The following is a 20,464-nucleotide window of genomic DNA, read 5'->3' as shown; positions in this document are numbered from 1 at the left end:
GTGGTGGCCAGTGGGGGGCCCTGGCTCGCTGCCCTCCACGAGGGGCCTGAGGGCTGCACCTGCTGGGGCTACAGGCAGGGAAGGAGGCACCGGGAAGAGGAGGGTGGTCTCTTGTGGGAACTTTTTCCTCTTCTACAAGTCGCTAACAAAGAAGAGCACCAGAGCAAAGCCAGAAGCAGTCACCGTTGCTGGGGCCTGGGTCTGAATGTAGGGGTTCTGCCTGGGCGGCTGCCCCCACACCCTGTGCAGCCCACCCTCCAATCCACAGACCCGCTGGCCCGCTGCAGGGGCCGCGCAGGCGGGAGGGAAACCCCCTCGCGGAAGTCTGTTCGTGTCCAAGACACATCAGGGTTTGAGATCATCACGCCCTTGTCCTTGTTCAAAAGCCGAGAGTGTCATGTGAACGCCAGAGAGAGCTCAGTCCAGGCGCCACCTCCTGTGCACGGTGGTTTGAGTTACAACTGAGAAGCCCTCCAGGCGAGCAGTAGGCGTCAGTGCGGGAGGTGGAGGAGCACACCAGGCTGGCAGGCGTCAGATCCGCAGGGGGCCCATAGGGGCTGCGGGGCTCGGCTCTGCTCTCAGTCCCATCGGGCCACCCCGAGTAAACAGGCTGACTCCAGAGGCCCAGGTTGGGGTGCCACCACCAAGGCCCCCTTCACACACTGCCCCTCCCTGGTCGAGGCGGGCTCAGCCAGCATATGGCCCTGTCGCGCTGTGGCATCTGCCAGGTCACTCCCGTCATTCTGGGGAGGACCCAGGACTGTCTGTGAAGGTCCCCAGGGGCGTGCTCCCAGGCCCCTCAGCCCACAGGTCCCAGGTTAGGGATGACTCAGGTCTGGACTTCACACAACCTGGTTCCTGGGGAGCCGTAGAGCTGTTTTGGATTGTTCTAGAAGCCCAGGCCTTCCTACAGTTATGTGGGCAGAGGTGGTGGCGAGGCAGGTGCCTCCTGGCTGCAGCCTGCAGTTTGAGGCTGGTAGGACAGCGGGGCAAGAACTCTCCAGATGTGCACTTCTAAAACTTGGCCCTTGCGGTTTTCTTCCAACAGCGTTTTTTGAGCTTATTTCCAAAGCTCAGAGCAACAGAGCAGATGACCAGCGTGGGCTGCTGAGGAAGGAAGACCTGGTGCTGCCCGAGTTTCTGCGTTTACCTCTGGGCACCCCAGCGCCTGGCCTCCCCTGTGGGACACCTGCGACAAGCCCCAGCCAGGAGACGGCGCCCCGGCCCGGAGAGCCAAGGGGACCCGCCCAAGACCACCCCAACAGCCCAGCGACCAGCCCCAGCTCAGCCGACAGCCCTCCCTTCTGCACCCCCACAACCCCCGCGACCCCCACGACCCCTGTGACCCCCACACCCTACGCACAGGAAGTGGAGGCTGGGGACATCCAGACCGTGGAGGGCGAGCACATGGCCGACCTGACGCTCACTGGGGAGGGGGACATCAGCAGCCCCAACAGCACTTTGCTGCCGCCACCCCCAGCCCGGCAGGACTCGGCCGGACCTCCCAGAGCAGGTACCTCCGGGCTTGGCGCCCCTGCCCACCTCTGACTCCTTGCCGCTCCGCTGTCCGCCCGGGCTCTCTGCCCTGGCTGTCTGCCTCGTCCCCAATAAAAAAGACACAGCTGTGCTAGGTCGCCCCCCACCCGTGATCGTCTGTCTAATGAGGTGTTTCCACGGCACCATCCCCTCTCAGTCACCGTGGTTCCTGGGGGCTGCCCTGTGTTGTCTACCAGGAGGGCGTGGGGCCACGGCGGAGGCCGGGGTGCCGGAGTGTATCGGGATGGCCACGGAGGGACTCCGCTCCGTGCAGACGTGCCCGTGCTGTGCGAGCACACAGCGGCCCTCCTCCCTGGCCTCTCCCGTCCCCAGTCCTGGCCCACAGAGCAGGGCCCTGGGGACTTCTGGAAATGTACCTGTCACTCTTAAAATGTGGAGAGGTAGCAGTTTTAGCGTTTGTCTCAAGACTGAAAAAAAGGTTCTGTCCTGAAAAGTAAAGCGCTGGCGATCGAGCAGGATCGCACTCTGGGACGCCGGAGCCTGTCTGCGTGGGTGCTGGCCCTGACTGCCCAGGTGTGGCTCAGGTGCCAGGTGTTGGAGTGCTTCCCGTGAGGCGTCCCGATCTCTGATAGTCACGGCGTTTCTCTAAACTTCAGGGAGCACGAGTGTAGTGCGTCCCTGAGCTCGGTGAGGGTGCGGCTGGCGGCAGGGACACTTCCCGGGAGCCACGCGTTAGAGGTTGAAGCAAGTCTCCTGGCCTCCCGCCAGAGGGGCTTCCAGGAGTGGCGCCGCCATGCGCCCTGCACTAGTGCCACAGCCATGCGTGCGCGTCCCTGTCCCCGCCGCGGTGTGGCCAAGGAGCCTGTGCAAGTACACACTTCTATAGAGTGCCCGGCCGCTGCCATTCTCCGCATGGTCGGTGATGTGTGTACACTGTCGGTCACAACCCATTCGCTGTCAGGGCGGTGGGGACACCCCTCTTCGTGGGCCCGTCTGGGACCCCACGGCAGCCTGGGTCCTGCCCCAGGGCCTGCAGCTGCGCCTGCAGGGGGAGGCCGGCACCGGCGCTGCGTTCTGCACGCGTGCTCATGCTGTGTGGGGCGGCCCAGTGCCTTCACTCGGAGACAGCGCCGCCAGGAGGAGCGGGTGTTTGCATGCGTCTGCACCCGCACACACCCTGTGCGGGTTCCTCTGCTCTTCCCTGTGGCCCCCTGTGCGCGGTGTCCCCGTGTCTGAGTCTGTGCCCTTCTAAGAGGAATAAACGCTACAGCCCACCACTGGACTGGGTCAGAACTTTCTTTCACTGCACGTTTATTGCCACTTTGGCAAACTACGCATGTGTTTTACTCCAGGGAAAATGTCGCACATTTTTAGGGACTCAGTGGGTCTGCCTTAAAATACTCGCTTTTTAATGTAGACCATTCGCTCAGCAGATGTCCTCAAGCACCCTACCTGTGCCCGCAGACTCCTCTGTGCTAGCCCCGTGTGGGCAGAGGCGGGTGGGGTGGGGCCGGGGGCCTCCGCAGCCTGAGAACCCCGGTGCTCTGGGCGGCAGACCACATTCTTCCCGCTCGTTGTCCGTGGGCTCGGGGCCGAGACTATCTGGCTGCCCTGAGGCTGGTAGCTGCCACTCAGCTCCCACCTGCCTCTATGGCCCCACACTCATGCTTAGGCGTGTCAGGCCCAGTCAGTGTCCCCGCCCCGGGCTGACTTCCCACCTAATGACTGTCTACGTGGGCTGTGTGCCCTGGCCGGGTCCCCTCTCTTCCCTGCCTCACCCCTCAGGGACGTCAGTGTCCTCTGTGTCCTCGTCCCTGACGTGGTCACGGCAGGCGGGTGGTGCCAGCCGTGCAGGAGCACAGGCGTTCCCAGCGCGCCCGGCAGGCTCCCCCCCCAACCACCACTGGCCACAGCCCCCCACCCCAAGACACCCCGGGCAGAGGGAACCCCGAACCTTCAGCTGTCAGACGTCCGGAGCAAGAGTGGGGCTGAGATGGGCCAGGGAGGGCTGCCTGGAGCTGCTGAACCTGGCTGCTGCCGAGGGGGCCTCGGTTGGCGGGGACGGCAGCGTGGAGACCCCCAAGTGGGGCGTTGCCTCAGGTGCAGTGCATCGGGGAACCGCTTGTCTGCGTAGCTTGCGTCAGTTGCAGCCACGTTGTGATGAAGGGACCCGCACCCAGGAGACCGGGGTGGGGAGCCCCTGGGCCGGACCGGACTGTGCTGCTCAGGGTCAGTCAGGGTCAGGAGGACGGTGTCTCGTCTCAGCGTCACTCTGTCCCAGCGCTTGCTATGAAAGGTGTCTGAGCGGCCTGGTGGCCATAGTGGCCCCTCCGTCCAGAGTGATGCACACCGTGTGGTGGTGCGGCTGGGCCCTGGGGTCCCCACACCTTGGCCGTGTTGGGGCCACATACGTGGTCGGGGCACCGGCACTGAGAGCCACACCGCTCAGCCAGCCTGGCTGTGGGCCTGCCCTCTGTGGCCAAGGATGGAGGACTTCCGAATGGGGCTTCTCTGAAAGGTGTAGGTTTTCTTTTCCTTTCTTCTTAAAAATAGTATTTATTGATTTTAGAGAGGAAGAGACATCAATCTGAGAGAAACATTGATTGGTTGCCTCCCATAAGTGCCCTGACCGGGAATCGAGCCTGCCACATTTAGGTGTCCAGGACGATGCCCACGTGGGCCGGGGCGAGATGCACGCTCTCACGCAGGAGGGTGCAGGCTTCAGAGGGACGTGTGCAGCGGGAGCCAGTCCGGGCGTCAGGCGCTGCTTCCACAGCACAGCCGTGAGAGGTAGCCGTGGTTGTAACCCGAACGCCCAGAAACCCCCTGGGAGTTCGTGGGTGTCCTCTGGCCTTTCCTGCCCTGGGCAGCACCAGGCAGGGCGGCGGTGGTAGCTGTCCTCAGGTCCTGGCAGAGCGAGGATCTGACTCTGACCATCAGTCCCATGGGGCCGTGGAGAGGGCAGTGCTGGGCTCACGGGCTGGGAGAGACGCCTCTGTCCATGCCAGCAGGCCAGGGTGCAGAGGCGGCCTCCCAACAGGAGCCTTCTTCCTCCTGAGCTGAGAGAGGCACCTGGAACTGCAGTTATGGGGAGGGTGTTGGAGCCAGCCATGGAGTGGTCTGCGGTGCTGATGGGCAGCTTGGAGGCCCCTGGCCTGGCCACCCCCTCTTTGGTCCTGGGTGGGTTCAAGGCCAGGTCCTCACCTTGGCTTCCAGGACTGAGCATTCAGCCACAACTCAGTCAAGTGTTAGGGCAGGGAACAGGGAACACAGGGATGCAGGCGTGACCTGGCGGGGTTGGGAGCGGCTTGGCGAGGGGATGTCCGCAGCCCTTCTCTCCTTCATGGCCTCTCCCTCCTCCTGCTGAGTAGACCAGCCCCTGCCCTGATCCCGCCCCCAAGGAAGCAGAGCCCAGCCTCACCTCCTCCAACTGCCACCTGGCTGTGCTGATGTCGCAGGCCCAGGTCAGGGTCCTAGCTGAGCCCCCCAGCCCCTCTGGAGGCCAGCTCCAGGGTGCCCACTCCCCCCTCAGCACCCAAAGCTGTCCCTAGCGACCATCCACCCCTTAGCGATCACTCAGGAGCCACACAGGGCCACACAGCCCTCCCGGGAGGAGGCCTGGCACAGGTGTCCAGGCCCAGGGTCCCCAGTGGCCAGGGGTAAGGAGAGGCTGGGCGCTGGGTGGGGCAGAGGCCCGCTTAGATGTCCTGGGGTCCAGCTTCTGGTTGCCAGAGTGGCAGCTCTCAGGGAGCCCACAGCTCCCTCTGCCACAGACCCGTACCGCTCTCCTGGTCCACTTGCATGTGGCCCACCAGCTGGGGAGGGCTGTGGCCCAGTAACATGGTTTCCATGGGAACAGAGCTGGAGAGGTAGCCAGAGGCTGCGTGCCCATGCAAGGGGCCATGCCCTTCACCTTGGCGTTGAAGGCAGCTAGACCCTGAGCCCTTGGTGTGGCTGGGAGTCCTGGGAACCTGTCTATACCAGGCTGCTCAGTGGTCAGCCACCGTCCCTCTTCCCCCCCCCCCCCCCCCCCCCCCGCCGACCTGGACCTCCAGCCACAGTCTCAGATGTGTCTCACCTGGTCAGTCTCAGGTGAGGTGGCAGCCTGGGCTGGGGATACAGGGGGAAGCCCTGCCCTGCTCCAGCCATGTCCAGGGTGACGGCCACAGGGAGGCCTCCTTGGCAGCTTTGGTCCATCTGTCTGTCCCCAGGGCTGCTGGGGACTCCCAGGACAGACAGCAGACATGCGGGTCTCCTCAGCCCATGGCCTGGCTCTTCTGTCTGGGGGGGCACCCCAGTCAGGCACACCTGCCTTCCAGGCCAGTTCAGCCTCCCAGCACAGACAGTGGTGCAGAGGTGGGCAGCGACCAGCGTTCTGGAGCTGTCGGGGTGGGGTCCGGCTGAGACCTCTCCAGGGCACCCCCAGCACTGCACATTCCGGTGCTCCGCATGGCCCTGGCCAGGGTGGGCCCAAGGGGTGCTCTGCTGGGTGCCAGGGGCTCCGGCACCAGCCAGCCCACTCCATGGGCTCCCTGGGGCTGACCAAGCCAGCCCTCCTCCCCTGGCCCCAGCACAGGATGTGATGGCTCCGTCTTCCATCTTCTGGGTGCTCAGGCCGGTGGCCCTGGCTCTCCTGCTGTGCATCTTCCTCCCCGACCTCCTCTGCGGGTCCTCCTGCAGGCCCCCAGCTGTCTGCTCTCCTGAAGCTCAGCATGGAAGCCACCCCTCACCCGCCCCGCCAGCACAGCTCAGGCCCCTCCCCCAGGCCCGCCCTCAGCGTGGCCCCGAGATGGCCTGTCCCCACTCTCCTGGAGACATGCCTCCCTCACGTGCTGTGGCCCTGGTGCCAAAAGGCTGCTCATCAGCACACTGCTGAGCGAGAGACTAACCTGGCCCCAACCCTGCCACAGACACAGGCACTGTTGGGCTGTGGGTCTGAGTGGAGGGGACTGTGTGAGTGACCGAGCCACATATGGGAACCAGGGCTTTGGTTGGGGCTGTTGAGCTCTTTTTCACTGGAACCCAGTAGCCTTGGAGGAAGCGGGCAGAATGGGGTGGGGCCTGGAGGTGGGTTGTGGAGACCCTGCCCCAGCCCCTGCTCTGTCCCCACATTTTCCACTTGAGCTGTGCCCATGTCTCCTTATGCTGGGGAAGTGTCTGAGGGGCAGCCTGGGAAGCTTCATGGAGGAGGTGGCAGGGTGGCCTTGAAGGATATGAAAGACCCATCCCAGCAGACAATTCAGAGCAAGTGGGCAGAAGTCACAGCGATGGAGGACAAGGAGGGTCTCTCGGGGCAGGAAGCTGAGGCTGGGTCCCCAGGGAGAGCCTAGAGGTGGCCTAGGGGTCAGGCTGCACCCCCATCTTGTCCCAGCCAGTGTAGCCTGTACTCCACTGTCCCCAAGAGACAGGTCTTCACTCCGCCACCACCTTTCAATGGAGCCTGGAGGACCAGAGCAGACGTGGAAGCGGTGCCAAGAACGCCAGTGGACAAATGAAGGGCAGGCCCGGGGAGAGATGACAGCCAGCAGAGGGAAGGGCCTCTCCAGGCCCTGGGCAGTCCAGCAGGCCCCCGGGGGACAGACTGCGCACAGTTGGAACCCCCAGAATTTGGTCAGCGCAAGTTGGGGGCTGCAGAGCCCTGGGGAGGAGGGCTCAGTGCGGCGGCCTGAGCGGCAGGAGACTTGGCCCTGGCTCCAGCCTCGTGTATGGTGTTTGAGGGACAGGGGTGCAGGCGTGAGCAGGACCAGGCTCCCCTTAGAAATGGCGGCCCCTGAGGAGCCCTGTGGAGTCCCTGCCAGGGAGGCCGGGCGGTGGCTGCTCCGGGGCAGGTCCTGGCACGTGGCCATGACACCAGCCCGCTGCATAGGGCTGGGCCCTGCCACTGAGTCACGGGCCTGGGGTTGCCACTTACTCAGAAGAGCAAGCCTGGGCCAGGCGGGCAGGGCCTGGACCTTGGCCACCCTCTTGTGACACGCACGTCCCAGAAACAGGCGTCTCCTACGGCTCCTGAGCCTGTTGAGCTGCCCTGAACTCAGAGGCCCGCAGCTGAACCTGTGCCCCTGCAGGCCTCTGTCTTCCTGGGGGTCAGTTTAGGGAGAACAGGGGAGGGCCAGGCTCCCCAGCCTGTGTGGGGCCACAGGCCCTTGAAGGCTCCAGGCAAACGCCCAAATGGGGGCAAAGGATCCGGGGCAAACCCTGCCCTGTCCACACCTGGAAGCTAGATCAAAGCCCAGCCCCCTCATCTCCCACCCTGTAGCCAGTGTTGGGGGCACGGGGACCTGGTGACAGGCTGGTAGTTGAACGTTTGCTGCATGACTAAAGGACTGGACCCTCAGCACTCGTGGGGGGTTAGGGGGGCCAGTTCTTCCTGAAAACCTTTCCTACTGTTTCGAGTAGGGCATACCTGCCCCAAGCGGCGCCCGTGTGAGATGGGGAGGCCATGTGCCGGCCAGACACCCTGACAGTGATGTGCCCAGGGACCATGGTGTGCCCCTGGGGACTTGTTGAGAGGACCTGCCCTGGGGGGGGCCACGTGGAGGCATGGGGGACGTTGAGGTCGGGGCCACAGGCAGCTGGGGGAGCACAGGCTCCTGGCCTCATGGCCAACCCACCGGCACTCAGAGGCCTTGGACCCACGGAGGGAGCAGGGCCTCACCCCCGAGCCAGGCCAGGGAAACCGGGGCCCAGGGAGGGGCATCAGTGGGGCAGGGCCCCTCCTCCAGCCTGCTCACTGGGGGTCCTGGGCTGGGGCTCCCTGTCCCATGGGCCCCTGAGGGTCCTGGGGCCAGGCTCACCGATACCCCCATAGATAGGCCAGGCTCCTGCCCGTTCCTAGCAGACGGGGGCCCTAACCTGGGCAGCTCCGTCCACCCCTGCCCTGGGGTGAGCCAAGGAGCTCGGCGGAGGGAGCCAGTGCCTACCCCTTGCTTGTCCCCGAGGATGCCCCCGGGAAGGCAGGTCTCTGTTGTCCAGGGATGCTGCCCACCCCAGGGTCTGGGAGCTTCTGAGGCAGTTTCTGGCAGCCCGGGAACTCCTGGGGCTGAGGTGGGGGCCACTGGGCACTGAGCCACCTGGAGGAGGGGCCGACAGGTGGCGGGGGCAGGGCACGAGGCCCTGGGGTGGTGATGGGGTTGGAGGGAGTTCGTGGGAGTGAAGATGTGGCCGGGGAAATGGACGGGTGGACAAGCTGGTGGCCGGGCTGGGGGTGCTGTACCCTGGCAGGGAGGCCTGTGGGAGTGCCCAGTGCTGTTGGCACACACCCAGGGCTTGGCCCTCCCCCTAGCCCAGGCAAGGGACCTGCCCCTTGGAGCCTATTTACCACCTCCCAAGTGGCCCCTGTCTAAGGTCAAGCTTGCAGACAGCCTCCCAGGAGGAGTTGGGGGGCCTGTACTAGCCTGGGATGGGGGTCAGGGCGAGATGAGGCCGGGGACCTCAGTGGGGGCCCCAGCTCCTGGGGCAGGGGGCGGGGGGTTCTCTCATGGAGATAGCCCCCTGTGTTGCTCCCCACTGGCCATAGCCCACCCCGGAGGCCCACCAGAGCCCTTGTGGGGCCCTGGGACCCTGGCCTGGCCTGCCCTCGCTGCCCCCGGCCACAGAAACCCTCATTTTGGCGACACAGATGGCATACCCCTCCCACCAAGAGCCCCGGCAAGGGGACAGTTCAGAATCCTCAGGCGGAGGGAGCCAGCTTGGGCGGGTGGAAGAGGAGGGCTGAGGGGATGGCAGGGGCAGGCGTCTGGGGACAGCTTTGGGGACCCAGGTGCTGAACTGCTTTTGAGGGGCCCCAGGCTGGCCAGGAATGGATTGAACAAGGGCAGGGCACAGGGAACCCTGGGTGTCCCTGTGACCAGTAGGGGCTCCCCCAGGTCTCCCAGCACAGAACCTGAGCCCTGCACCCCCAGACCTCAGCCTCTAGCACCTGGGGCCCCAGGCTCTGCCCTCCCCTCTCCTGGTTCAAGCCTGCACCCTGCTCTCAGCCTCAGGACCTTCCCCGCACTGTGTGGTGTCGGCCAGGGGCTCCGTGTGTCTGAGTGTGGGGGCCCTGGGGGCAGGGGGCTTGTTGAATGAGAGGCTCAGGCTGGCAGTTGGCAGACTCCTAACGGGCTGAGAGGCTGCGGGCAGGGGTTGTGGCCTCTGGGGTGCATTTGGGTATTTGAGGAACCCCTCCCACACCCAGCGACTGTGCAAGGCAGCTGGGTGGGGGCGCCTGCCATGGGCGTCTGCAGGGCTGCGGGCAGCCCGGTGACGACGTCTCTCTTCTCCCTGTGACAGGAGGCGGGGCCCATGGCAGCGGAGGCCTCCCTGTCAGCACAATCATCGACGTGGACCTGGTCACCGGCTCGGCGCCCGGGCTGGGCCGCAGGCTCCCGGGGGTGTGGGCAGGCCCCTGGAGGTCCACAGCCCGAAGGCCCCCGGTGTCAGAGCTGCCGGGCCGGAGCCCTGTGCCAGACAGGCCCACCAAGCCCAAGGCCAGCCCGCACCACGCCACCTTCGTCTGAGGCCCCGCAGTTGGACCCCTTGTGCCTCCTGACCCCGCACCTGCGCTGCCTGCCTGGACAAGAGTATGAAGGCCCACGACCTTGGGGGGTAGCCCGAGTCCGTCTTCAGGGCCATGGAGGGGCCACTGCACCCCAGGGAGCCAAACCCAGAGAGGGTAGGGGTGTGGCCTCAGGTGGGGCTGGCTCAGGGGGCTCCACCCACCACTGCCCCCCCACCACTGCCCTGGAACCCGGCCTCCCCTCAATAAAGTGTTTTCAAGGACCGGAGTGCTGACCTCCTGCTGGGTGCTGGGGTCCCATGCCCTGTCCTTGGGGAGGCCTAGTTCCCGTGTCGTGGGAGGGGACAAGGAATTGGCCCGGCTGCAGGTCAGGCCCTGGTCTTATCCACTTCACACCGCCCCCTGCAGGTCAGCACGGCTGTCCTGTCCAGGGCACAGTGGGGACCCTGCAGGCAGCCGTGGGCTGACTTGGAGGAGGTTACCTGAGCGGACACCTGACTGTCGAGAAGGCCCGGGAAAGGGAGTCAGGGCTATGGTCACAGGATGGCTTGAGCTGAGTCAGCAGGGGTCGGGAGGGTCAGGGCCAGGGCCGCTGTGTGGGTTTGGGTCGAAGCAGACAGAGACGGTGCCCTTGGCCCAGGTGGCCTTGGGGCAACCCCAGCAGGGACAGTGCAGTGCCAAGGGGCCCTGCATGCCCTCCCCCTCCGAGTTGGGGGGAGGGGGCTCCTCAGTTTGTCAGAGGCCTGAGAGCACGAGGGGGCTGTGGGGCTGCTCTGGATGCTCCCAGGGAGGCCCGGGAGGGGTCAGGATGAAGAGGGGCTGGCATCCACTGCGCCTCCACAGTCTGGGCCCGGAGGGAGGGAGGGAGGGCTGTGCCCCCCCATCCCAGTTCCCAGATGGGTTTCAGGCACTCTTGACTGGGAAGGACCCCAAGCCAGAGTTGGTGGCCCTTGGTGGCCCCTGGGTACCCAGCCAGGGCTCTGCTGGGGACCAGAGGGGAAATCCAGGAGAGATGGGGAGGGGACACCCCCAGGTCAGGGAAGACTGAGGGGTGGCTCTGGTCCTACCGCGTCCCCACATTGTCCTTCCCAGCCCGTCCCAGGCTGCTCCTGGGAGCCGCAGCAGAGGCCCCATCTGGTCCCTGTTCGCGGTGCAACACCCTGCCCTCGGCCCCTGGCCTCCTCTGCCCGGCTTCCTGCTGGTCACGGGTCAGCACCCCACCCTCCAGGCTTCCAGGCCCCGGCCTGGGAAGGGCTCAGCACAGTTCACAAAGAACTGGGCGTCCAGGCCCCTGCCTGCCATGTTGTCCTGGAAGACTTTGAGGGGTGGCTTCTCAGCTAAGACCCAAGGGCATTGTCAGGTGGCTGAGACCAGAGGGGGCGGCTGGGCCCCCTGGGCCTGGTGGGCTGAGCCCAGTAGCAGACATGGGGGACCCGCAGGCCAGCATGGGAGGCAGCCAGGTTAATCATTTACAGGCGGCCTTGACCCCAGCTGCCCTGGCCGCTCTGCTCCTGACTCCTGCAGCCCCTCACTCCAGCTCAGGAGGAGCCATGGGGTGCTGGGCCTGGGCCCCCAGCCCCTGCCCCCGACCCGCACTGTCCCTGCTGCTGCTGCTGCTGCTGGGGTCCCCCAGGGCCCAGCCCCGGGCCGGCAGGGTGAGCACGGGCCCCGTTGCCCCACAGCCTTGGCCTTCCTGGGGCCACTCGGGGTCGGGGGCTGAGGCAGCGTGGGGTGTGTGGTGGGTGAGCGGCTCAACCTGGTGAAAGCTGGCCTGTGGGGTGAGGGGGACATACTGGGATGGCCCTGTGGTGGTGGGGGGAAGCCTGGGAACCCAACTTACTGAGCACCCCCTCCAGCCTCTGTGGGGTCTGAGTGTTGGAGGTGGGTGGGGCGGGGCCTCTGAGGGCCTCACAGCTGCCCCAGTCCCAGGTGGCCCCCAGGGGTGGGGGTTACCTGCCCCGCAGACCCTGAGCCAGCTCTGTCTGACCCCTTGGGCTTGGCGGGAGGTGGGCAGCACAGGCCCAGCGGAAGCGTCAGGGTGTTTGGTGTCCCGGGTCGCCGCTCCAAGACCTGAGGGCCCAACTATGGAGTCTGAGGCCTGGGGCTGTGCCAGCGCCCCCACAGGGCCTGGGTGCAAGGGGGCCAGTCCCATACTGATGCTGTCCCAGCCCTCTCGGCTCCTCCTAGAACCACACGGAGCCCCAAGAACCTAATGCCACAGTGACCTCTTGGAGCCCCACGATTCCTGTGACCTCGGTGGCCCCCATGACCTCACCAGTGGGCTCTCCAGAGGTGGAGGATCCCCGTGGTGGGGGGCTCACCTCCCCACCTGGCATGGCTCCCTCCAGCAGCAGCCCTGGGGGCCCAGGTTGGTCAGGGGGGCTTCCTGGAGGAGGAGGAAGGCTGCACCTGGGCGGGTGGGGTGGTGGTAGGACGAGCCATGGGGTGGGGGTGGGCCGGTGTGGGAGCCCCGTGATGCTGGCTGCCTTCCCAGCAGTGCTCACCGAGGACGGTCAGCCCTGCCGGTTCCCCTTCCGCCATGGCGGCCGCCTGCTCCATTCCTGCACTTCGGAGGGAAGCGCCCACAGGAAGTGGTGGGTCCCGGCTGGGCCAGGCCTCCCCTCCTCCCCTGGGGTCCCCGGGCTCCTTCCACCCTCCTGCTCTAGAAGGAGCAGGCCCTTCACAGGTGGAGTGAGTGAGCGAAGGAATGAGTGAATCTCGAGGGGTGGGGTGTGAGCGGAACTGGGAGAGCTGGCCGGGGCCCCCCACATCACTGCACATACCACCCACAGGTGTGCCACAACTCACAACTATGACCGTGACCGGGCCTGGGGCTACTGTGCGAAGGCCTCCGTGCCCCTGGAGGGCCCAGGTGGGTGCCTGGGGTTTGGGAGGCCTGAGCCCAGGCTAGGTGGGGGCGGGGCCTGGGCAGGGGGTGAGCTTGGGGCTTCAAGGTTGATGTGCTGGTGGGGGTGGGGGCCACGGGGACAGATCTGACTGGGGAGGGGGCCCTGCGTGCAGGGCAGGAGGGGCGCAGGGGTTGAGCCCACTGTAGGCCTGGGAGCTGGGAGGGGTGGCACAGTAGCCATCAGCCCCAGGGACCCAGGAGTGCGGAGCAAGGGTCCCTGCCAGGCAGGACCCTGCCCTCTTTGGGGATCGCAGGGTTGCTCTGGCCATTGCTGAGACCAAGACCCACCCCATCCCCCATGGTCAGGCCAGGCCCTGCAGCCACACGGACCAAGCCCCAGATGGGTGAGGGCCCGTGGGGTCTGCAGGGTGTCAGCGGCCTGCCTCTGAGGGGCCTAGGGCACAAGGGGGAGGATTGTGCTGCCTGACAAGGGGGCAACCGGGCTGCCAGGGCACTACGCGCACAGCTGGTGGCCCACCTGCCCAGGGTCTGCGTGCTGAGTGGGGCTGGGGGCTGTACCTCTCCTGGGGCACCCGTACCCCCAGGACCTCAGAAGGGGTCCTTTAAGATAGCAGCCTCAACAGAGACAAGCAGTGAGGGGCACAGAGCCAGGGGCAGACCGGCCAGGCTCTCAGACCCTCCCCCTGCCCTCCTGCATGTCCCCAGCTGCTCCAGACCCCTGTGCCTCCAGCCCCTGCCTCAACGGGGCCTCCTGCACCAGCACCCAGGACCCCGGGTCCTACCACTGTGCCTGCACCAGGGCCTTCACCGGCCAGGACTGCGGCTCTGGTGAGCGGGCCTGAGGGCGGGGTGGGGACAGGTCCTGGGAGGGAGGGGCCCTGCAGGGGGCAGTGGTGTGAGGAGAACAAGGACTCAAGGTGTGGCCCCCAGAGAAATGCTTCGATGAGACCCGCTATGAGTACCTGGGGGCAGGCGACCGCTGGGCCCGGGTGAGCCAGGGCCGCGTGGAGCAGTGCAAGTGTGTGAGGGGCCGCACCCAGTGCGAGGACACAGGCCACACAGGTACACGGAGCGGTGGGGGCGGAATGTCCAGAGCTTTCCCGTGCGTGTCCCCATCCAACTCCAGTTCCCACTCCAGGGAAGGGATTCACCCAGGGTCACCCTGCCACGGGCACCTGACCCCACCCTGCACCTGGCCCCTCAAGGCCTGAGGCCTAGCTTCTGAGCCCTCCCCACAGCCTGCCTGAGCAGCCCGTGTCTGAATGGGGGCACCTGCCACCTGATTGTGGCCACCGGGACCACCGTTTGTGCCTGTCCCCCGGGACACGCTGGGAGGCTCTGCAACATCGGTGAGTCACTTGGCCTCAGAGCCACGTGGGTTGGCCTCCCAGCCCTGAGGAGGGGGGATGCAGCCTCGCACCCGGGCTGACAGCCCACTGCCTTCCACAGTGCCCGCCCAGCGCTGCTTCACAGGGAACGGCACCGAGTACCGCGGCGTGGCCAGCACGGCAGCCTCTGGCCTCAGCTGCCTGGCCTGGAACTCCGACCTGCTCTATCAGGAGCTGCACGTGGACTCGGTGGCCACTGCGGCCCTGCTCGGCCTCGGCCCACACGCCTACTGCCGGTCAGCACTGGTCCAGTCCGCCTGAGGCCACCCCACCCAGGGCGGCCAGGGTCTGTCCTGGGGGGAGGCCCCTGGCCCTTCTGCCTGGGGGGCTGCCCCAGCCAGAAGAGTCAGGCTGGGGCTCTGGCCCACAGGCCCAAGGCCACCGTGTCCACCAGCAGAGAGAGCAGAAGGCTGCTCTGGGATGGGGGTGGGGGGATGTAAGGGGCCCCACCCTGCTGGGTATCCCCCTTCCCTCTCCCTGCTTCCCTGCCCGAGGGGCAGTGTGACACCCGCCCGGCCACCTCTCCCTGCACCCCAGGAACCCCGACAAGGACGAGCGGCCCTGGTGCTACGTGGTGAGGGAGCACACGCTCTCCTGGGAGTACTGCCGCCTGGCGGCCTGCGGTGCGGGGGCGTGTGCGGGGCATGTGCGGGGAGGATGGGCTGGCGGGCAGGTGGTCAAGGACGGGGAGACTGAGGCTTCTTGTTCAAGGCCATGCACGCAGCGGGCTGGTGCAGGCGTCAGAGCAGGCAACCGGTCACCAGGTCCTCTGAGTGGGTCTTGCCCACCTGAACCACGTAGGGAAGGCTGCCAGGGAGGACGGTGTATCGTGGGGCAAATAGCGTGGTGGGAGGCCCTGCTCCTGGAGTCAGACACTGGGGGTGGCAACTCTATGAGGCCACCTCCCACTCTGGGCCCTGCCCCTGGGGCTCCCTGACCATCCTGGGATTGGCTCTGAGCCTACAGGCTGCTGGGAGGGACATGGACACCCAGGTCCTCCACCTACAGCTGAGGAGACCGAAGCTCGAGTCAGTCCTGTGGGCAGGAGACCAGAGCTGGGCCGGAGCCCGGGGTCCTGCTCCAGAGGAGCTGCCTGGGTGGGGAGGTGGCTGCTGGGCAGGAGGCAGCTGATCCACCGGGGCCTGAGGACAGCAGAAGGCAGGTGCACCAGGGGCATGTGTGACCAGTGACGTGTGCCCCCAGAGTCCCTCACCAGAACCCCGCACTCACCCACCCTGAGCCTGCTGACTGTGCCCGAGGCCACCCCAGCCGGTCGCCAGGCCTGCGGCAGGCGGCACAAGAAGAGAAGCTTCCTCCGGCCTCGCATCATCGGGGGCTCGTCCTCGCTGCCCGGCTCCCACCCCTGGCTGGCTGCCATCTACATTGGGGACAGCTTCTGTGCTGGGAGTCTGGTCCACACCTGCTGGGTAGTGTCTGCCGCCCACTGCTTCTCCCACAGGTGAGCAGCTCGGGCCCTGGGGTCCCTGACCCCCGACCTCCCTCAAACCACCCCTGCGTCCACCCCGTACCATCCACGCCTGTACCCGCCACCCAGCCATACACCCACCATCCACGTGTCCACATCTTTCCACTGTCCTCCCCCCACCCGCCTGCTCACCTGCGTCTCCCTGACAGCACCCACCGTCCTCACGTTGCCCCACCTCCTGGGGTAAACTCCCTCCTTTTGTCCCTCTGTTCCCCACTCCACATCGCCCCTCTGACTCAGGTGGGATGGGGCACTCAGCCAGGGGCTGGGCTCTGAGGCTGCAGAGACCCATCCAGAGCATGTCTCAGCCCCTCGCTCTCGGCTGTCAACGGAGCTAGCCTGAGCATGCGCAGGAGCGGTGGTGGGCGGGGCCATTCCCTGCGAGATCCCATCTGGGCCCTGCCCCCTTCCTAGGCAGCTAGGCAGCGTTGGTGGCGCGGGGGACTCAGAGGCCCCTGCAATCGAGGTCCCTGCGATCACTGGGGTGGGGACTAGACTTGCCTCGGGGCTCTGGGGTCTGGGGGTTCCCGTGGGAGAGGACGGGCCTGATGGTGGTGGCTCGGGGATCGGGGATCGGGGCTAGGGAAGGCTGGGGGTGGGTGGCAGTGAACCCCCTCGGTCATCCCAGGGCCGCGTGTGGGGGTGGGGCAGTGGGCTAGAGGCCTGCACTTACCACTGTGTTCCCTCAGCCGGCTCTCCACCCGCCTGTGAAATGGGACCCCTGCGTTCTCCCCTGCATGGAACTGGTGGGTTAGGAAGCTGGGGAAGGGGAGTAGGCATCTGCTCCCACATCCAGAGAGGGGTTGGGGGGGGCCAGGCCTGGTGGGGGCCACAGGTCTGGGCCAGGCAGGGCTGGCTGACTGAACAGGACAGATGTGGGCAGGAAGGAAGGGGCAGGCTCAGACTCTGGGTCCCCGGGAAGCCTCACAGGGGGGCCTGTTCTTCAGCGACATGACAGGCAGACCTGAGGACCCCTCCCCGCCCTCAAGGCCTGGGGTTTCCAGCCAGCAGCCCACCCTGCGAGGCCACCCGGTGGAGGCCATGGAGACCCCAGCTCCGGCCCTGCCTAGGAGGCAGGAGGGTAGAGCCCGAGTGGGAGGGGACCCCACAGTCAGCAGATGGGAAAACGGAAGGACTGGTGGAGGACAGAGGGGCTGATCCGGGGGCCTGGACCTGTGCCCCGCAGTAGTCTGGCATAGGGTTACCCTCCTGGGCTGTCTGTGGCTGCTTGGCCCCTGTGGGTGCGGGGTGAGCCAACCTCAGGGGCGGAGCGGAGGGCCAGAGTCCTGCTGCCACCAGCCCCGCCCCCCCCGCACAGCCCCCCCAGGGAAAGTGTCTTGGTGGTCCTGGGCCAACACTTCTTCAACCTCACGACGGACGTGACCCAGACGTTTCACGTCGAGAAGTATATCCCGTACCCCCTGTACTCGGTGTTCAACCCCAGCGACCACGATCTCGGTGAGTCGGCTCAGGCCACGTGGGGGCGCAGCAGGGCCTGCTCCAGGGCCAGAGCTGGGAAGGGGCGGGGGTGGGCCCCGGAGGATCTGGGGAGAGTCCTCAGATAGGGGAGTGTGAGGAGGGTGGACAGGAGGGACAGAGAGGAGAAGGAGGGAGGAGGGTAGGGAGGGGGTTCAGGGCAGGGCAGCGGGGGAAGCCCTGGGCGGCCAGCCTTTTGGGGCCTGGGTGGGCCTTCCTGCTCCCTCTTGGGTCTCCCAGGCCGTAGCCCCCTGCCCTACGGGGCTGCACCCCAGGGTAACTCAGGGCCACACTCTATCCATCCTGGGTCCCCCCACCCCAGGGTGACCTCTGGCCTTTTCCTCACGCAGTCTTGATCCGGCTGAAGAAGAAGGGGGACCGTTGCGCCGTCCGCTCCCAGTTCGTCCAGCCCATCTGCCTGCCTGAGCCTGGCAGCCCCTTCCCTGCCGGGCACAAGTGCCAGATTGCAGGCTGGGGCCACCAGGATGAGAGTGGGTGGCGCTGGGGGCAGCGGGCCAGCCTGGTGCCCCAGGGAGCGGTGGGGGCCCGCCCACCCTGATGGGCAGCGTCTCTGCCTGCAGACGGCAGTGGCTACTCCAGTTACCTGCGGGAGGCGCTGGTGCCCCTGGTGGCCGACCACAAGTGCAGCAGCCCTGAGGTGTACGGGGCGGACATCAGCCCCAACATGCTGTGTGCTGGCTACTTCGACTGCAAGTCCGACGCCTGCCAGGTGAGCCCAGCCTCAGATGCGCCTGCCCCGGGGAGGGGCCCTGACCCTCAGGTTGCGTCTGGCCACTCCGTCCCCCAGCACTGCCCGAAGACCCCACAGTGGGGCAGAGAGACACCCTCCTCACTCAGATGGGAGTTCTGAGGCCCGGGAGGGGCCAGGTCACAGAGCCTGACATGTCCCAGCTGTCCATCCAAGGGCAGGCTGTCCGTGTGTCCCCGAAGGCCAAACCTTCTTTCCCGGTGGTTGTCCCTATGGGCTCTGTCCGCTGGTCAGTCCCCGCAGCTCACGCTCCACAGCACCGCTGGCAAGACCTCGTTCCGTTCAGGCGGAGGGGCCGCAGCTCCCCAGGTCACACAGCCCAGGCGTGGTGAGGGAGTGGGCTGGGTGGGGGCTTGGCACTGGCCCCTTGGGGAAGTCCAGGGTAGCTTCGTGGAGGAGGGGGCATTTGCACTTGTCCTGAGGGGTGAATAGGAGTTTGCCAGGAGCTGTGGAGGGTGTATCTGGTAGGCGTGGGGGTGGGGACAGCCTGTGCCAAAGCACAGGGGCCACATGGGGCCGTGTGGGCGGCGGGGCAGCCAGACAGAGGAGCACACTGCCAGCCATGGAGGGAGCCTGGGCAGGGCTTTAGGGGCCAGATGACAAATCAGGCCCTGTCACACCAGCCAGCCATGGGAGGATGTTCTGCCTGGGAGGCCTGGGGAAGGCTGGCCCACCTACCTGCTTGGAGATAAATATCTTTGCCATCTGTCCCCACACTGGCAGGAAGCCCTCCCAAGGGCCCTGGGGAGCCTCGGAGATGTCTCTGGGGGCATTCTCAGGTTGGGGTGAGGGAGGCTGGGCCAGGAGCGGGTGGGAGGCTGTTTTCAGGGTGCGGACGAGCTGAGCCCCAGTCTCTCCGGCTGGCCCGGCTCTGACAGGCAGCTCTGCACAGGGGGACTCGGGTGGGCCCCTGGCCTGCGAGAAGAACGGGGTGGCCTACCTGTACGGCATCATTAGCTGGGGCGACGGCTGCGGGCAGCTCAATAAGCCCGGTGTCTACACCCGCGTGACCAACTATGTCGACTGGATCAAGGACCGGATTCGGCCCCCTAAGCGGCCTGCGGATCCCTCCTGAGCACCCCTGGGGTCAGGGCGTGCTGTCTCCCTGCCATTACTTGCCTGCTGGCAATAAAGATGTTCCCAAGACACAGCCCACCTTGCCTATCCCACTGCCCCCAGCCTGGCCTTCCCTCCCAGGCTGGCCCAAAGCCCACACACACCTCCCCGGATGTGAGCCCCTGTGAGCCTTCTGCCCCGTGTGCTGAGTGCGGGCAGGCTCACGGGGTGACTTGCAGTGTTTGGGTGTCTGGGGTCAAGCCTTCCTTGTCTTCCTGAGCGAGCTGTGCTGAGAGTGTGAGCTGGGTGTCTTCTGTTTGTCCCCCTCAGATTTAGCGCCCCTCTGAGGCGGAGCTCAGGGCTGCGTCCGTTTTCTCCTGTGCCGGCTGGGTTCTCCTGGGGCCCTTGGGAGCCCAGCAGGGGGAGCCATTCAGCGTCTGTGGTTGAAATACCCAGTCTGCGGGGCTTCTGTCATGGCTGAACAAGCAGGCACACAGACCCCTTCACTGCAAGCGCTGCTCCTCCCGGGAGGGATCCAGCTCCACTTGGGCAGCTCGGCGGCCCACCCCCTCGCCCTCTGGTCTAGAGGAGGCACCCACTCCTGTGGTCTCACAGCCCAGGGCTGCAGAGTCCCCGGGGTGGGGGTGGGGTTCAGCCTGTGAGGGCCCTGGCCATTGACACCTGCTTTATTATTTTTACAAGCTTTTTCAGACTTACAGTCTGCTCAGGGCTTTACACTCACGTTTCTGAGTGCGGCTGGCCCATCGCTCTCCTTCCTAAAGTCTGCGGATGGCTGTCACCACGGCCACCCCCGCCCAGCACGGGTTCAGGAGCATCTCCTCCCCGGCCGTGCACGGGGGGGACTCTGCACAGAGCCGGTCTGTGTCCCTGTGAAAGTTTCTTCACAGGGTGACGCTTCCCTCCCGGCCAGCGTGGACCTGGGTGAGAGTCCCAGTTCTCCCTGAGCCCGTGATAGGAAGTGACGCCTTCGGGAATTTACCTGCATTGCCACACTTCCCTGACCCCAGTGCCCTGGCTGTCCCCTGCCAGTGCGTGGCGGGTGTCCCACTGTCTTCTGGTCCCCGCTGCCATGGCTGTGGGACTGGCTGCAGACCCACTTGTCCTTCTGGAAACAGCCTTTTCCCGCTGGTGACTTTTCCGACACCTGTGTCTTCGCTGTGCCGTGTCCCGGGATGCGTGAGGACGTGGCCTCTCCCCGCTCTCAGCCTGCAGTCTGGGTGCTGGCCTTCTTGCTCAGCATGGACATTTGCCGGTGCCCTTCCTGAGGGGACGAGGGGCCTGTCCCATGAGGCCATCTGCCGACCCCAGGCAGTCCGTGTCAGCACGCTTTTCCTGCGTCACAGATGACCTCGAAACTCAGTGGCGTTAAACCACAGCTGTGTATCTAGCTCACAGTGGTGGGTTG

The 20,464-nt window shown here is 66.0% G+C and overlaps 2 protein-coding genes across 13 annotated transcripts in view; both read left to right on the top strand.

Moving 5' to 3' along the window:
* Positions 1 to 10,383, top strand: part of RGS12 (regulator of G protein signaling 12) — a 91,549-nt gene extending 81,166 nt beyond the window's left edge. For 3 of the 8 annotated variants that reach the window (XM_053922276.1, XM_053922277.2, XM_053922275.2), the window contains exons 17-18: positions 1,049 to 1,513; positions 9,769 to 10,383. In XM_053922276.1, coding sequence (XP_053778251.1) covers positions 1,049 to 1,513; positions 9,769 to 9,995 — 692 coding nt within the window. In that variant the 3' untranslated portion in view covers positions 9,996 to 10,383. Of the gene's footprint in view, positions 1 to 1,048; positions 1,514 to 9,768 lie in introns of those variants that run through there. The other 5 variants (XM_071221320.1, XM_053922280.1, XM_053922281.2 and 2 more) reach the window with 3 other exon arrangements.
* A 1,020-nt stretch (positions 10,384 to 11,403) lies between these two features.
* On the top strand, positions 11,404 to 19,154 carry HGFAC (HGF activator). Of its 5 annotated transcripts, none has more exons than XM_045182682.2 (14): positions 11,404 to 11,649; positions 12,182 to 12,362; positions 12,489 to 12,588; positions 12,787 to 12,866; positions 13,569 to 13,691; positions 13,794 to 13,925; positions 14,102 to 14,212; positions 14,313 to 14,487; positions 14,789 to 14,874; positions 15,455 to 15,710; positions 17,056 to 17,195; positions 17,564 to 17,704; positions 17,795 to 17,943; positions 18,875 to 19,154. In XM_045182682.2, exons 1-14 carry the CDS (start codon positions 11,419 to 11,421, stop codon positions 19,055 to 19,057), a joined length of 2,088 nt encoding a protein of 695 aa, XP_045038617.2. In that variant the 5' UTR covers positions 11,404 to 11,418; the 3' UTR covers positions 19,058 to 19,154. The 5 variants fall into 5 exon arrangements, with proteins under 5 accessions (XP_045038617.2, XP_045038618.2, XP_024429646.2 ...); XM_045182683.3 differs by having other exon boundaries at positions 11,483 to 11,649; positions 18,861 to 19,154; XM_024573878.3 differs by having other exon boundaries at positions 11,485 to 11,649; positions 12,492 to 12,588.
* The last annotated feature ends 1,310 nt before the right edge of the window (positions 19,155 to 20,464 follow it).

The sequence above is a fragment of the Desmodus rotundus genome, chromosome 4 (genome assembly GCF_022682495.2).
Source record: "Desmodus rotundus isolate HL8 chromosome 4, HLdesRot8A.1, whole genome shotgun sequence".
NCBI classification, from domain to species: Eukaryota; Metazoa; Chordata; class Mammalia; order Chiroptera; family Phyllostomidae; genus Desmodus; species Desmodus rotundus.
The sequence above is the reverse complement of the archived record's forward strand: the minus strand, read 5'-3'. Positions and strand labels throughout refer to the sequence as shown.